Below are 17,382 nucleotides of genomic sequence, written 5' to 3'. Positions count from 1 at the left end.
GGTTGCAAATCACAGAGCTCGCAAGTCAACATGTCAGGGCCTCATGGAGGTACCAAAGTAGTATAGTGAGAATTCTTTAGGGGAATCCACCTTCATAAAGATTTCAAGCCATTCATTGTAGACGTTGACTTATTCAATCATCACTTATTTACCTTAATATGCATTTTATTCCTTACAACTTATATATAGACATTTTTAGCCTTGTTTGTGAAGTGGTGCGATCCCTTTGTATTTTTGAAGCCAGCAGGAGCTGAGAGCTCAGTGCCACAGGACAGCCTCCAAAGCTGTCCTGCTATTACAGTTACCAGCTGTTAGGATGTACTTGCTGGACAGCATGCTTCTCTGGGGTTGCTGCCTGCTTGTGCCCTTTGTCCTTTTAGTGGCTAAACCTGGAACCTGTATCAGCACATTGGGAGTGTTTCTGAGTGTGGCCAGAACAACAGGATTTGGTTTCCAGTCTACACTTTGGGCTCTCCTGGTTATATTTAATTCACAAGAAGATGGGTTTTTGGTGTGCCATTTCAGAGAGGATTGGGTGGCCTGTGTGTCTGCAGAGCTGTGCAGTGGGACAGTCAGAGACTTGGATTGCTGCACATTTGGACTGTTGGTTGTCAAAGCTGGCTTCTACATTCAGCTCTGCAACTGCTTAATACCACAACCTCGGGAAAACCATTTCCCCCATGACCATGTGCCAGCCCTTCTGTAATACTGTGCAGCAGCATCACCCCTTTGACTTCTGCTAGTGAGAGGCTACATCAGAGGCTGTGCTGTGCTCAGCAGAGGTTTGTTTCTTAGTCTGTGCAAAATGAGTTTAGGAATGTAGTTCTGTTCGTAATAAACAGTCACTATCAAAATAAATAGTGGGCACAGCTGGCTGGAGTGCTTGTTGACAGTCTGAGTGAGGGAAGAGCTGGTTTGAACATGGAGACCAAACTCCCCACAGTTCTACCACGGCAAGAGACTCTTCTTAATCAGGCTGGGTCAGCATGCGGAAGTGGGGTGCATGCTGCTGGGTATCTACCCTGGGCAGGGCAAATGGAACCTTCACCAGTCCAGTGAAACAAAAGCTATAGCCTTGGAACTGAAATTCTTCGCAAGGGACTGGAATTTGTTCCAGTTATACCACAGTAAAGCAAGAGAGACCCCATGGAGCAACATTTGAAAAAAACGTTAAGCTGGCAAAGCTCAGTCTCTGGTTTGTATCTTTGCCCTGTTTAAATGTGGGCAAACACAGAATAAACTTGACTGAGGGTTGGAAGCTGGGAGTAGAAAAGCCCTTCATTTGAGGCCCTTCAGGTAAAGAGAAACCTAGGCCTATGGATGGAAACCACTGTGACAGTTCCTTGCCTTTTCATGTTGAGATCCCTGCCTCATTGCCAGGATTGTCTGGGAGCCTCTTCTCTGGCCCAGGAGAGTGTTAGCCCACAGTAGGGCCCCATGCTAGATGGGACTCAGCACCATGGCCACCTTCCCATACCCTTACCTCCCACCAGTCCTACAAGAAGAAAGTGCAGGTACTGTGAGAGGAATGAGCAGCGTCACTTGGAAGAAGTGTTAGCTCTAGAAACCCTTTATTTCATCCTTCCCTCTCCTTCCTTCCCAACTTAGATTCCCTTGTATTCATTTGATATGATGGGATGCCTTCTCTCCTCTTTTTAGGTTATAATAGGTATATTCTGTGCCCTTAAATTAATTAGCTTCTAGTGATGATGAATAGCAGCTAGAAAAAGCAGCTGGTGATGAAGATGTGTAGTGTATCTAGTGTGTGTGTATAGGGCACTTCTTACTGCTGTAGCATCTCACTGCCTTTATGATGCTGTGAATCTCTACAGCTGGGGCATATCTGTTATGCTGATATTTTGATGTTCTTGTTACATATTGAGGAAATACAGAAAGACATTTCTCTCCTTGACTAAACTTGGAATTTCTTTGAAGTACCTTTAGACTTGAGCTTCTCCTGTACAGACTTCTATATGAAGTCACAGTGTGACCCTCATCCATGACAAGCTCGAGAATTGGGCTCCTGTGAACCTCATGAGGTTCAGCAAGGCCAAGTGCAGGGTCTAGTATCTGAGTCAGGGCAACCCCAACTGTCAACTCAGGCTGTGGGATGAAGGGATTGAGAGCAGCCATGCCAAGAAGGACTTGGTAGATGAAAAGCTGGACAAGAGTGATGAAAGTGTGCTCACAGCCCAAAAGGCCAACTCTATCCTGGGCTGCGTCAAAAGCAGCATGGGCAGCAGGTTGAGGGAGGTGATTCTGACCCTCTGCTTCACTGTGGTGAGACCCCACCTGGAGTGCTGCATCCAGCTCTGGGGTCCCCAACACATGTGGACCTGATGGAGTGGGTCCAGAGGAGGCCCACAAAAATGATCAGAGGGCTGGAGCACCTTTCCTGTGAAGACAGGAGGAGAGAATTGGGGCTATTCATCCTGGAGAAGAGCAGGCTCCAGGGAGACCTCACTGCAGTCTTTCAGTACTTAAATAGGGCTTATAAGAAAGACGGAAGCAAACTTTTTAGCAGGACCTCTTGTGATAGGGCAAGAGTAATGGTTTTAAACTAAAATAGGGTAGATTCAGACAAGATATAAGGAAGAAACACTGTTGGTGAAACACTGGAACAGGCAGCCCACAGAGAGGGCAGATGCCCCATCCCTTGAAACGTTAAAGGTCAGGTTGGATGGGGCTCTGAGCAGCCTCATCTATTGGAGATGTCCCTGCTTATTGAAGAGGGGTTGGACTAGAGACCTTTAAAGGTATCTTCCAATCTAAACTATTCTGTGATTCTGTGACAGCATCTGCAGCAGTGCATTTGCCTCTGCAGCTGAGTGAATAAGGGACAGTTGTGGAGCTGGGGCTTTGCTCAGGAAGTCCTTGGCAGACCTGGGAGCTGATGGTGGGATGCTTGCCCTAACCACAAACCCACACTTCCTGTCTAGCGTGGGGAGAAGCTAGTTTGAACTTGGCATGCTGGAAATACCCTCAGTGCACAGCATCCTTCCCTCTGAGGCCAAGAGCTGTAAGCAAACTTGGTGTTCCCATGAATCTAAGGTACACCAGGACTCATGTATCTCATTCTTTTTATTTGGTATATTCGTGTTTTATAAAGCTAGTGAGAAACTGGCCCTCATGAAAGTGCTTCGTGTTTTGCCTTGAATTTTTTGGGGAGGAAAAGTACCAAGTGTTTCAAAAATCCAGGCTATTGAGTGATTAACCTTGAACTGTATCAAAATGCTCCAAGTAAAGCTTCTCAGGTTCAGTCCCCCTCCCCCGGCCCTCATCAAGAATTCATTGAAGCCATGACAGAACTCTCCATTACAGTTAGTCTTTTATCCATTCCAGCTTTCTTGATTAGGTTATCTTGAATCATTAGGGGGTTTATTTATTTTAATAGACACTTATTGGATTCATGGAAAGAGAGTTTGGCGACTGAGAAACAAGAGCTGAATATTATCTGGCTCATTTTGCACTGCAGAGAGCCCCAAACTGAGCAGAGGGAAGAGAGGCTGAGGAAGTTTGTCCAGAGGACTCCTGTGATCCCGTGTAGAAAGGGAGACTTCTCTAGGGAATGCAGCATTACTTTACTTATCTTTCAAAACTTGCGTCAATCATTGCTGCTTTTTTTCCTTTTGTCACATATGTTGACATTTTCTGCACTGATGATGTGGGTGAGGAAATGGCCTTTTACATTTATTTTTGAGATTTATTCCTGAATCACTCTTACTAAAAACTCTTCATTTGCCTACTCATGCTTTCACTGGAGACCCTAGAAAATGTCAACACAGAAAACTAACTGTATTATTACTATTATTAATATTGCTATTAATTTTAATGTAAGTGGAGGGAAGCACAAGGTCAGTTTAGCTGCAGTGTTATCCATGCTAAAAGCAGAACGGCTGCCTGTGACTAACTCACTGTGGACACCCAACTGCCGCCTCCTGCGGTGGCTTTTGGCAGAGATGCTGCTCAAAGCTCAAGCACTGGCCTGCACCCCAGCACAGCTGTGAGCCTCAACCCTTCCCATGTGCCTTCTTGTCCTTAATCAGAAATTTGGTCCTTGGCAGACTGCAGGTCAGGAGATCTGCAGGAGGCAGTTTTTGGGACCGGTATATTTGTTCATACCTTCATTGAGCGCTGGAAAAACTGACCTTATTGTAGCCTGGTACCTCCAGCTGCCAGAGCAGCCTCCCCTGCTCCAGAGTAAGCCTGCTAAAGTGAAAGGGTCAAGCTGCTAGAAAAGGCTTGGGTATAAGTGACAGAGAACATAGTTCAGGATTGCTGCACCAGCTAGCTGTCCTCGGGGGGGTTCGAGCGCGCCAAGGCTCATGCTTTGGTGTAGTAAGCATGCTGTTTCTTTAACAGCATAAAAGCACAATGTGAATGACTGGCTTCCTGCAGATTTTTGTTGTTGTTTGCTTAGCTATGTGGAAATGTATTTGATTAGAAGACAGAGAGAGGTTAAAAATAGGACATTAATATGATATTATTTGTTTTATCAAATAAAATGCTTAGAAAATGTTTATCTTGTCTCATGAGAACAACAAAAATAGAGGCCAGCACTTCTCTGCAGCTCTCTTTAATGAGCTAAATTGGGCTGAATTCTCGATGCCTCTAGAAGTTTTGGGGTGAAATGAAGGAAGTTCTGAGCAGAATTCCTTGTAACCACAAGCACTGGGTGTGCCTGAATGTAGAGCCAAAAGCATCCTTTAATTGTGCTGTTTTTCCTCCTCTTATTTTTAATAGAAGACATTCCCATTTGAGAACCTTAGAAGCTGACATTAAGGGCTGGATTCTGCCACCCATATTGACACTAGTGTGTATCAAATTCTCCTGGTAACTGTGACAGCCATGGGGGCTGTTTGTGCGGTGGAGCAAGACCTGTGATGTGCAGGGGAGGCAGGATCAGAAACATGGCATATTATGAGTCTGGGGAAGGGTGTGTTATTTCTTAGATTTTCAGAATACGTTCACAGAAGTTGTATTTACTTGTAATGCAGTGAGTCAGATACTGTGGATGAGTGGGAGAAAAGGTGGTGAGATAGTGTCTCCTTCACTTTTCGTTCTTCATGCCAATAAATGTAGCTATAGATGAAAATTCACTGTGAATGGCTGTAGCGCCAAGAACTTCTGTATGTTAGCATTTCTTAAATGAAATAATTCTCCTGGAAAGCTCTGTGTAACATACACAGACCCCAAAGAAATAAATAAAAGAAAATAAAAAAATTGTAACCAAAAAACCCCAAGTTGAGATTTTTAACAGTAAAAGGAGATTTTGTGTATTAATAATTCATGAGTTCTCATTGAACATGCACGAAGAAACGGTGCTATTCAATAGAGAATACTGTCATCTGTCACTGTTTTATTTGACATTTACACTTTTTTTTTTTTTTTTTTTTGCCTGGTACTGCAAAACTTTCTTGGATGGCGTGCTAAGATTATTTAAATAAATAATTTAAAAAAGCCCATGCAGACTTTTCATCTGTGCATGGGGAAGGCGGTTACTTACAATCATAAGGAACGTGCAAGTAAGCTGCAGCGCTGTGTTTTCTCACGTATTAGTCAAAGCTATTGCCTAATAAACAGCCCCATAGATGGATAGATAGGGTCTTGAATGAGTGCCCAAATAAAGAAAGGGAAGGATAGAAAAAGAGCAATGAAAGGCCAGATTTGATGCAGATAAGTGTACGCATGCACGCAGCGGGTACGTGTGTGTATGTGCGGGGGTGAGCGAATAATGGCTGTTGTGAAGAAAGCTGCCACAAATACATCGCCGCCACTGGTGCAAAAATAAATATTTATAAATGGGTGTTGGGGGAGATCCAGTCCCACACAACGTGAGAGAAGACAGGGCATTTAGCACAATGACAATTCAGTTAGGTGCACCTTGCAATTTCTTGCTAATATTAGGCTCATGGAAATCTTTCTGCTCTGTAGGTTAGTTATTATTTATAAAAATCACAGAACCAGCTGATACATTCATAAGCTAATTATTGTAGCAGCTGGGTACACATGGTGCAATATGTCTGAGGCTGTGAAGTATCACAGATTTCTTGGGGCCTGCTGTGGTGGGGGTGTGCTGTTGAAGGCTAGATCCCTTAATCTGATCAGCCAAGCAAATACTTTGTGGGGAAACTGGATTAATATCTCTCTAAATACCACGGATGTGCTTCACCTTCAGAACCAGGCTCCTTTAAACGTGCCATTAGCTTATCTCCTTTGGGGAATGGAGAAGTTCTCAGGTGTCCTCAGGATGGCGGGGTCTTTGCCTGGTGCCTCCCTTTGCCAGAAATTAATTTGGTTTGCTCATGTCTGCACACATGGTCACACTGCGGTCTAATCTTTTCCCTAATAGCTCCAAGGTCAGGACCTCGAATGTTGCCAGGCAAATTGAGCGCTATCCTTCTTAAAGACTAATGGCAGAGAGTGCCTAGTCCATAATGAGGCCTGTAGTGTTGCTCTAAGTGATTGTAATGAGTGCTGATTATAACGGGACAGATAAATCAAAGTGCAGCAGTTGCCATCGGGCTACCCAGTCCAGCCCTGGGAAGGGGAGGTGGCCCTGCTGAGCCGTCCCTGGGCTCTGCCAGAGCCAGGCACTGTGCAGTGCCTTGCAGCCCTCGGGGAGCCCCAGGAGCTGTCCTTCCCCAGGGTCTGCCTGGCATGGGCTCCTGCTCCACCAGGTGCAGGGTTTGGTGTGTATTTTCTGTTACACAGTGGGTCTTCATGCTGCAGCATCCCCCAGGAGATGTCAAACATACCTGCTTGAGACATTTGAAAGAATTCAGTTGGAGACTTATTCAGCTCACTGAAAACAGGGAGAAATGGGAGCTTATTTTTATCCACAGATGGTTTATTTTCCATTTCAACAATTATTTCCTTTGTATGGAGGAACCCTTGAGAAAACACTGTGGAGTTGGGAGACTTTGTTCCTGTCTTTTCTCTAAAAGAGAGAAAGTTTTTGGTGGATTTTTGAGCAGTGGAAGGGGACAGAGGAGAACTGAGGGTAGCGGTTATGGTCAAACCACATTAAAATGCAGACTTCACCTGGCTAAAAGATTGCCCAAATACCAATCAAAACACTTTGAAAATATAATACAGGTTTTCTTTCCCTAAGTAAATGACTAGATATCTTGTTTTCATCCTTGGCCCCCCCCAGCCTTCCTAGTTTATTGCAAGAAAAGATCAGGTCTGCACAAATGTGGCCTCTCACTTGTAAAAACAAGGCAGTGTTGTGTTACAGATTAGTTTATAAATCCCTGGTGGCTTCACAGTTCAGTGCCTACAGCTGCTGCAGATGGGCCTGGGTTTTTGTCTCTTCGCTGTGCTGCAGCCGGCAGTTGAAGGAGAAAATGGAATGATCAGGTTATTAACATGTAGGCCGTGAGGAAGAGGCTGCACAATGAGAACAGCTGGTGTTGCTGTCTTGGCTGATGCAGCGGAGATAATCAAATCTTGCCTTTTTTGGGGGGGTGAAGGCAGAAGACACAGTGGAGAGTAAGACAAACAAGGGCTTATAATATTATACATGGGGTTTAGAGTACACGGTAGAAGTTTTCAATGGCTTACAAGTTGTTACACAAAAAAGCAATACCAAAAAGCCCCCCCGTGGGCTGGTAATGAACCTGGCTGTTCAGCTTGCTCCGGTCACTGTTCAGAAAAACACAGTTTTGGCTACTTCCTGTACCAAACATTTTTAACATTGATCAAGCTATCTTGTAGGTACTGTAAGGTGCCTGTCAAAATGGTGTCAATATGCTGAGCTGTAGCTCGAAAATGATGGGTTATAAAGCTACTAGGTAAAATATTTTGACAGGAGTCAGTAAGGCGAGTTGACAGCATCCTCGGCATTATCTTCTCATCTTCTGTCGTTTGCATCACATCTCCTGCACAGGCACAGGAGGGGAGTCACTGTCTGCAGCCCCAAGTGGGCTGGCTGCTGGCAGGCAGGACAGGCTGGCTGTGCCCCCACTCTGGGCAGGTGTAGCAGCAGCCACCATCCCTGGGTAACCTTCTGGAGACACCGGGTCACCACTGCTCTCACCTGAACAGCTCTTGCCATTGGGCTGTCTCCTTGCCTTTGGCATTCACGGTGGTTTCTTCTTCCTGGAGCACTGGCACTTTCCCCTCAGGGGTCTGAGCAGTCAGTCCCTGTGGAGAGGTCCTACAGCTCCTTACATACAGCAGGAGCGTTTTGAAGGCATTTCAAACTAACCTTAAAACACTTCAGCAGGATTAAAATCGACTATTATGATGATCTGTATTTGGGTTTAGAATTACCTCTGCCTAGTATCTTCATTTCTCTAGTAACTTCTGCAGGACAGGACTCTGCTGCTTTTGTGCTAAATACCAGAGGATTCCCTTTCTGTGAGGCTGTGTCTTCTCTAAGATTTGATTATTAAAGCTTTCACATTTCAGTGGGGTTCAGAGCTGGGGCAGGCAATGCAACAGAGTGACAGCAAATCAGAAGTCTTTACTTGATAGTATCTTCTACTAAACATTTTCTCTAGTGGTTGAATTTCTGGTTCTGCAGCTGCAGGTTGCAATGAGGGCTATTAGCAAGTCTCAGGAGATATGTCCTTTTCTCTTGCTTAAATGAAGGAATAAAGGGGCTCTGAAACAAAGTGAAGATGCATATTTGTTTCAACTCTGGTTTCTATAGGAAAAATGTTTATATCCGAGCATTTTAAATATGGTGTGAATACGATGGGTGCAAGATGCTGTGCTGCCTGGCTCCTGCTAAGCACTGCTACTTGTTTCAGTTTCTCCAACCTGCAGGAAATAGAATATATCAAGGATTTGTCAAGACCAAAGGGCAGCTGAGGACTGGGGGGGGATTTTGTGTGTGAGATGAGACCAGCGAAACTTGCACCACAGAGCTTTAAATGTAGCTGACCTTCCACTCATACCTGGTTCCTTGGTGTTCAGTGAATTGACTGCGCTGACCCTTCCATTGCAGGGCTGGCTGTGTGAGCTGCTTCGCTGGAAAGAAAACCCAAGTCCGGAAAACCGCACCCTTTGGGAGAACCTCTGCACCATTCGCCGCTTCCTGAACCTTCCCCAACACGAGAGGGATGTGATCTATGAGGAAGAATCCAGACATCACCACAGCGAGCGTATGCAGCATGTTGTCCAGCTCACTCCTGAGCCCGTGCAGGTCAGAGCAACAACTGCCTCCTCAGGGTGTCTGTGTGGGAGGTAACACAGGGGGTTTGAAGAGTGTAACATGGAGAAGTGCTTTTTATGTATTGACTGAAACTTAAAAGTACTTCTAAAATGATCATGGTGAGCATTTTGTGGGGAATGGGCCTTCATTTCACTATCTCCTTAGGATTGTTGTGCTCTTCTATACAATATTTGTGACTAGTATGAAATTTTGGGTTGTACACCCTTGTCCTATCTTCGTCTCAGGTGTTAATAGAATGAGAAATAAATAGATACAAATATGCGCAGAGAAAATAAAATGAAAATACTGCAACTTCTCATCTTTGCGGTTCCAGCTTCAGTCAGAAGAGAAAATCAGCCTTATGTGTATTCCTAATAACTAGTAACACATGGCACAAAACCAAACATCTGCAGATGGTCAAGGGAGGCTCAGGAGATGTTTTTTTCAATCTAAAAAGCTGAGGCGACACCTCCCACATTAGACCTTCCATTTTGAATTGCCACTGATGCTTGGTCCCATTCACCTGATCCCATTGTGTGACCACTCTGAGTATCATCCGTACTGCTCTTCTCTGATCATCTCAGTTCCTCCTCCCACCTTTGCTCTCCGCAATGTTGTTTGATGGTGGATTGTACCGCTTCGCTACTCTTGCTGTGAACCTTGGCATTGAGCCTCTATTCTTTGTTGTTGCTCATGTGCTGCTGCTGCTACCACTGCTGTCAGCCATCTAGTCACCTCTTCAAGGCGAGAGGTTTTTCTGTCACGTTGTCCTGCCCCACCTGAAACACGTAGGTCTCACTCAGATTAATTATTGCCTAGTTAGTGCTTTGTCTCTTCTGCTAACAACTTCCTCCTTGCTTTCCTTTTGGTCTTTGCCTGGAAGAAAAAAATCTATGTCCTGGGGTTTGGATTCTCAGAGCTATAAAGTAGGGGAATCATTCTAAGTAATTAACGTTGCAAAATGTTTGTGGGATCTTGGAGGTAAGGAGCTACAAAAGGGTAAAGAGCAGAACTAAGGTGGGAAGACAACTAGACCTGCGTAGATTTGAACATATTAGCCCAGTTCTGATGCTCACAGCAAGTGGGAATATCCTCTAAGGGAAGTTAGAAGAAAAAGTTTCCCTGGGCTCTTGTGGGTGACCTTGATGATTAGCCTACTTTCTAAAGCCTTCTGCACATCACTTTTCTGCATCGAGCAGGTCGGCTCCTGTGAGTGACACGTTACACTGTGTTGGAATGCTGTGCATTTGTATTTGTCAGCAAGTTACAAAGCCATGGATTAATTTTTTATTACAGTCAAAATATGAAAAATGAAGAAAAATAAATGGAACCAGCTGGCAACTACATACAACAAAACTCTGGAGACCCTGGTATGCAGTTGATACAGTAGGCTTGTGTTTTGGGGGTGCTGCATTTTAAAGCTATGCTTGCCCATCCAAAAACCCCAGTAGGTTTCTGAGTGACACACTAGCAGTGCCAGGCACAGGAGGCTTGCTGCCCACCTGCTCCCTGCTCAAAAGATACCCAGCACCAAGCAATTTTTTTGTGTAGTTTTCGGTCTCTGGGACTTGAATTGTTTCAAGCAGCAAGGTTTGTTTTTTTGGCTTTGCTGCAAGGGTCACTATTAGGTAATTAGCCATGAAGAATCAATGACAGCAGCCAGAGATGTAAAGCTGAGGTCCTCGCACTTGCAGTCATTGGAGATTTTGTGACACTTTACATAAGGGTAGGGGTCTTGGGCCCCGCTCCTGGCCGAACTCCAGGCCGAGTAATTACATTCTGCCTATCTGAAATTCCCCCTGTAGAGTCAAGTGGGAAAGCAACCCTCATTTCCTTCTCAAAGCAGTGGCGGGTGCAGAATATCTGCCTCAGTGCCTGGCTACACTCTAGCAGCAGGTGGAAACATCCAAGAGCTGCAGTCACCGACCTACTTTGCTTTGCAGGCTTTGCTAGTGAAAAGTGTGCTGTAAGTTGAGCCCTTACCTGCAGCCTTGATATCAAAACAACAGTCCTTTGAAGAAGAGACAAACAGCAGCACTGTGAATAACAGCAGGTGCAGCACTGTAGCACCGAAGCAGGCAGGATGCTCTTACCTCTGCTCTCTCTCTGTCCACCCCATCTTTCTCTTTGCTCTGATGGATTTGATGTGCATGCAGTAACTTCTGCCTGGTGCTTGAGCCTCCTGCTCCTGCAGCTGTGAGACTGGAAAAGCCTGAAAAGGAGCTGCCCCACACTGCTGCCAGAGCTCCCTGCCACCATGACTGAGCCCTCTCTGGACTCAGACATTCTGGGCGTGTCCCTCTGTCAGACTTGGGAGAAGATCTTGGCTATCATCACGAGACATGACTAGGCAAAAGATAATGGATAAATTTCAGCCTTTTCCTCGGCATGGCTTCTTGGAAATGGTGAAGATTTCATTGTGATGGGTTTTGTGTAGTTCACTTGCTGATTACAGGGTTAAGGACAGTTCAGTGAGGGAATCACCCCAAGGCTCGGTATGGTTTCTGTTCTCTAAAGGCAGGGTGTGCGCAGTGGGGCAGTTGTTGTAGTGCTCTAGGAAATCAGCTGCACACAAGTTGGCTCTTGATGTGTAAGGGATAGTTGTTTTTTTTGTGAGAGGTTCTTGCCCTCTGTTTGGTATTAGTAGCCTGCACCTCACTGTTTAGCTTTAGGTTCAGGGTTTTAAAAAGAAACATTTGTATTTTTTCTCTCTTCCATTAGATTTTTCCCGTCAGCCATATATTAATCCATTTAATCAATTATTTTCCTGTTTCTGAAATGCAAAACGTCTACAGTGGAAGCTCAGTGCACAAGAAATTCCTCCCTGCACACTTGATTTATTTGTTATTGTGCTGAGGAGTCATAAAATGTGAGCCCTGTGGAGCTCTGTGACATGGCTGTGTTCTCTGGCAGCGCTGGGTGGGACCATATGGATGTGTCAGAGTGTGGATTTTCCTTCACATGCTGGTTGCAGAGCATCCATGCTACACCTACATGTTGCTGTGCATGCAGGCTGAGCTCACCAGAGTCTCTCACTTGGTCTTTAAGGAAATTCAGGTGTGCTGAGTGGCTCTTCCTCCGTTTCAATGCGGTGTAACTGCAAAGTGCTGCTGTAGGACTAAGGAGAAGACCTGTGAGGTTGTGCTAGCTGGGCTACCACAAGGACACCACCTCTGATTTATGGAGTGCCTGAGCCACAATTTCCTGGAGGGTGGGAGGGCATGCTGGAAAGCATTACTGTATTTTTGCCCTGTTCTTATCCTCTTCCCCCACCACCAGGTGTGGGATCCTGGCTGGACCTTTGATCTGGCTTGGCCTGGCTTATAACTGTGTGCAAAGTATTCTCTGCAGCAAGCAGTCCTCATGCTTCTATGTTTAGCTCCCTGCTCTGCGGAGGTGAGGGTACCCTGTCTTACTTTCTATCCTTGCTAAATCCCACCGATCCTGGGCTGTTTGCTGGCATTGGGCCTTTCTGGGGTGTTAATGCTGACAAGTGCCTACAGCTGCTTCCTGTTGCCAACCAGGAATTCCGTGTTTGTTACAGACATGCTGGGACACAGTAAATCTAATTTCTCTCCTTCTCCCACTATTCGTCTGCTGTGTCCAAGGTGACCACTCCAGAGAGTAACCATCTTGCCTGGCACTTTAATGTAGTGCTAATTCATTGTTAATTGCTGGGGCAGAGAAACCTGACTCTGTTGGGAAGAGTATGAATCAGACAGTTGTCTCTGGAGTGTCGGGGTGTATAAGCCAGTTCTTTGGAGTAATGAGCCACCACTGCAGCAAAGTACCTACTTTTCAGAGAACAGGGAAGCCTCACCTTTCATTTCCTGCATGAGTTGACATATAGGTCTGCTGAAGCTGGTAGGTACATACTGATTTAAGATCAATCAAATGTTGCTTTCTGATACACTGTTACTTTTGTCACTTTTTTAAAATAACAACCCTCCACCCACCCTTTTTTTTTGTCAGAAGCTTTGGTTTAGACAAATCTGACAATTTATAATAGTTCAGATCATAAATCGTGGGGGAACATTAGTAAATAAAAGAAGGCATAGTAGAAAGCTCTAGGAAAGCTCTTTTCTATTGGAGTTCACTGCAAACATTGTGGTCTCTCTTTAAATATGCAGAAAATAACATACCACAGAAGTAAATTAAATACTAATTTTGTCATTTTGTGAGAGATGGAAGGAAACAAGTATTTTAGAAATGACAATGAAATACAAAAGAGCAGAACATGGAGCCCTCATAAAAATGGGTCAAGGCAAGTGGCGATGGCAGTCCAATGAAACTAATTTCATATTCTCTTTCTAGAAGTAATAAAAGGGGAATGAACACCACAGTAGTGCTTTCTAATGAAATATCTGATTCTAAACAATGTCTTGGAGTTCATGGGTCACACAATGCTTAGCATGCAGATGGAAAAAACAGTGAGACTTAAATTTTCTTTTTTTAAAAAATAATATTAATTAATAATATTTAGGAAATCATAGATGATGAGTGAAGCAAAACTGTGTTGTTCTATAGGGGAACACGATGTGCTTAATGATCTATAGGGTGATGTGCACAGTGAAGTTTTGCCATGTTTGTGTGAGTTATAGCTGAGGATTTTGCATACTGGAAATTAGGACTGGGTTGTCTGTGAGACTGGGCAAAAATTACTTTCCCAAACTATGCTAGCTCTCTGACGGTGGTGCTTACTGTTTTATTGAGGTAATTTTTTGTGGGGATGGTGTGCCCTGTGATTCATTCTTAATGGCTACACCCTGATAGTTTTGCTTTTTGATCATTTCTCTGCACCCAACAGACAGATTGTAGATGCATATCCACTTCTTTTTGACTTTCTGAGCTCCTTAATCCATGGCTGAGTGTGGTGTCCGCTCAAACAGGGGTGGTCAAGACTGGTGAGACAATTTGTACTCAGCAAACCCAGATGGACTTTAAGAGATATTTGTATTGCAGATTTATTCATTCCACTCAAAAAGCTCAGTGCTTTGGTTTGAGAGGGCTGCAGCTGGAGTATTTTTTTTTCTTTGATTTAGAACTACAGAGGGAAATGCATGTCAGAACGAGGTCTATGAATTTTGTAAGTGGAGAATATCTGTCTTCCTAGTTGCTGTGTTATATGGAGTTTCATTCTCTCTTATCAAAATTAGATAATAACAGTCAAGTTCGGTATCTCCTTTCAGTCTAAACTTGAAAAACCACTGAAAAAAATCTCAAACTATGAAACTGCTATTTCTGTGCAGCGTGAAAGCTTAAGGCAATATGTATTACAAATGCCACTTACTCTGCATTTATCTCTATTGTGTGTGTGACTGCTTTTGGGTGGGGGTAAGGGACTCTCTTCAAAGCAAGCAGTACAAGCAAAATCCTCAGAAAGCTTCTACTTCTGAGCTGCTTTCTCATGCTGCTCCAATACCTGTGCCCTGTAGTCAGAGAAGCTGCATTTTGAAACACAAGCTGTATCTGTGTGCTCTGGTTTTCCATCCTTTTGGTGCACACCATTTTTCTGATGCATCACAGTAGCTCAGGAGCCTTGCACAAGTTTGACAAAGGAAATAGGAGCACATCTCAGACAATGAACCCCTTACATTTGACTCTGAGGTGTCCAATGGATCTTCTGGTGATTGATAGCTACCACAATTGCAGTGGAAAGCCACTGAGCTGTTACTGCTGTAGCCAAACCTGTGACTGTGCCATCTCAGCTGTTTCTGTTTAGTGTGGATATCTAATGTGGCTGAAAAGTGCTGCTGATTTTTTTTAACATTAGGCCTGCTATTCCCCTTGAATGATAGTGGGGAGTGTACTTGCAATTAAAACCAAATTGCTTCTGTTCTGAAATTAGTTTAGGTTTAGTATTGTTCCATTTAACCCTAGAAACGGGAGATCAAGTAAACTGCATAGTTTGGGGTTTTTCTGTGGTGGCAAGTTTAATCTTGTCAGAGTAGAATACCCTTTCTGTATTTGTTCAGACTCCTGAAACTGTGAGGCCACCTCAGTGCCACCTGCTCCCGGACAGATTTCCTTTGATCCAGGATCAAGTGAGGACAGGGCAGGGATGAGGTGGGACTCTGAAGTGAGGGAGCCCTGCAAGCATGGCTGATGTTTTTCTTCTGCAGCTTCTTACAACAAAGATGTCTCTGAGGCTACATCTTGCGTGAGGCTGCCCCAGAGCAGCTCTGTTTGGGCTGCTGTGGCTCCCATGGCAGGATGCTCCAGGCAGAAACTTCCCTTAAAATCTGAATGTGTAGATTTAGCACTGTGGAGACTTGGCAGTAAGCAGCAGAGTGGTGGTTTGTGTTGGTGTTGCTCTGACAAGTTGTCATTTTAGCAAATGACATCACTGTAGCTCTGGCCCCTGTTGTCTCACCCTTTTGCCTTTCACACACAATTTGACCAGATTTAGCCCACATTTCTTACAGCCCTGGCCCTCTTGTAAATGCTAAGCTGCCAGTGTTGTAAGAAGTCATAGCAGGTTGAGGATGAGCAAACATCTAGAGCAAGATCACTAAATAAAGCTCTTTAAATTCACATAACCTTTGAAGCTTGCCAGCAGCAGGCAAACCTTGAAGGCTGAAACACCACTAGATGAGTTCCATTTATGTTTGAGAATTTTTGCAGTTAAAAATATTGCTCTTTTTAATTTCATTTTAATGCTCCCTAAATACTCTGTGTCCCTCACACTTGTTCATAAATTATAATATCAGGCTTTAGAGATGTGTAAATGTTTATAGGCTATTGGTTGTATGCAGCATTTTATTCTCAGGCTCCTTACAGAAATCTTAGGATAAAGTCAGAGCTCTGGATCATTGCAGCTGGCCTTTCTCTGCAGATAGACAATTGCAAAAATTACATGGGGAGGAAAACCATTGTGTATTGTGCTACCAGAGCACATTGGACTGTTTTTCCCCTAAAGATCTATGAGACCAAGTGTGCTGTTCTTCCTCCCATGTTGCCCAGTGTCCCCCAAGGAAATGGTGCAGCTTCTGGGCAGTGCTGGGAGTTAGGCTATGACAAAGGAGGATGTAGATGGTCAGTCTCCTTGCCCAGGGCCAGTCTTTGTTTTTTGAGATTCTTTGGTGTGCAGTTTCCTTTTTTGCTCTTTTTTATTTTTTCTTTTCTTTTTCTTTTTTTTCTATTTTTTCTCCCCCCCCAATAGCTGGAAATACTCAGAGACTGTAACATGTGTGGGGATATGGGGGTTTTTTCGGGGTTTTTTCAGGGTTAGTATGTCGTTCCATGTTTGTATGGACTTTTACAGGCATTGCAGATTGAAAAGGGAAGTGTTTTTGTGTGTATGCACTATTCTCACGCATCAAGTATCCAGAAGTACAGTAGCACATATTTTTTCTCACAGTCATCTATGCTTACAGTGTTTCAAAGAATATTCCAAAATATCTTGGCACAGACAAAGCGAAGCTGTTTGCAAGATCCCTAGCTGTGGAACAACAAAGGCTACATTCTCAACACACATCACACATGACTTTTATTAAAGTCTTAAACAAAAATCAGATAATGTATTTAGAAAATTGAACTTCGCCATTTACGATGCTACTCACATTGTGAAAGGAAGTAGGTATCCCCTTGTGCCTCTTTTCCAATGATTTTTTCCCCATTTCTACTCACTTCTTCATGTTTCAAATTAGAAGGTGAAAATCTTCAGTACAAACAAAAACATTTTAAACCCAATAATTTGGGACTAACTCCCATTGTGGTGCCTAACTTAAAAAAGACGGTGTTCAGAAACCAAGGAATCCAAGCATGCCTAAGGTGCCCCTGGTGGAACATTCAGAACTTCGAAACATCTAAAATCATTATTAACCACTTAGCATTGCATATGGCAAAAAGGATGTGGTAAATCACAGAACGCATCCTGGATATTACAGACCCAGCCATCTCATTAACTTTGTGTCAAAAAACATTCCTTGTTTCCAGTTGGGGCTAAATTTAGTTTTATGCTATTTGTGCCCTCATAGTGCAAGATAATGTTGACATCCTTGAATTTTCTAGTTGCTTTTTCTCAAATTTATGGTTTGGACCTCTACATTATGCATTTATTAGGCCATGCTCATTTAATATGCCACACTTGAATCCAAGGCATGTGAGCAGGGAGAGTTGTGAAGAGCCTCCTTCCTTCCTGGTACAAGTCCCATCATATGGATATTGAAGAAGGTGAGCACATTCTGCAAAAAGTCTTAATGCAGACCTAAAATTGT

At 43.9% G+C, this 17,382-nt stretch overlaps 1 protein-coding gene across 3 annotated transcripts in view; it reads left to right on the top strand.

Moving 5' to 3' along the window:
• The window catches only part of SATB2 (SATB homeobox 2), a 227,519-nt gene that overhangs the window by 193,630 nt on the left and 16,507 nt on the right, over window positions 1-17,382 (top strand). For all 3 annotated transcript variants that reach the window (XM_027678203.1, XM_027678202.1, XM_027678204.1), the window contains one exon: window positions 8,957-9,154. In XM_027678203.1, the coding sequence (XP_027534004.1) occupies window positions 8,957-9,154 (198 nt within the window). The remainder of the gene's footprint in view (window positions 1-8,956; window positions 9,155-17,382) is intronic.

The sequence above is a fragment of the Neopelma chrysocephalum genome, unplaced genomic scaffold (assembly GCF_003984885.1).
Source record: "Neopelma chrysocephalum unplaced genomic scaffold, ASM398488v2 Primary Assembly neopelma1_44, whole genome shotgun sequence".
Taxonomy (NCBI): domain Eukaryota; kingdom Metazoa; phylum Chordata; class Aves; order Passeriformes; family Pipridae; genus Neopelma; species Neopelma chrysocephalum.
This window is presented reverse-complemented; position numbering and strand designations above follow the sequence as displayed.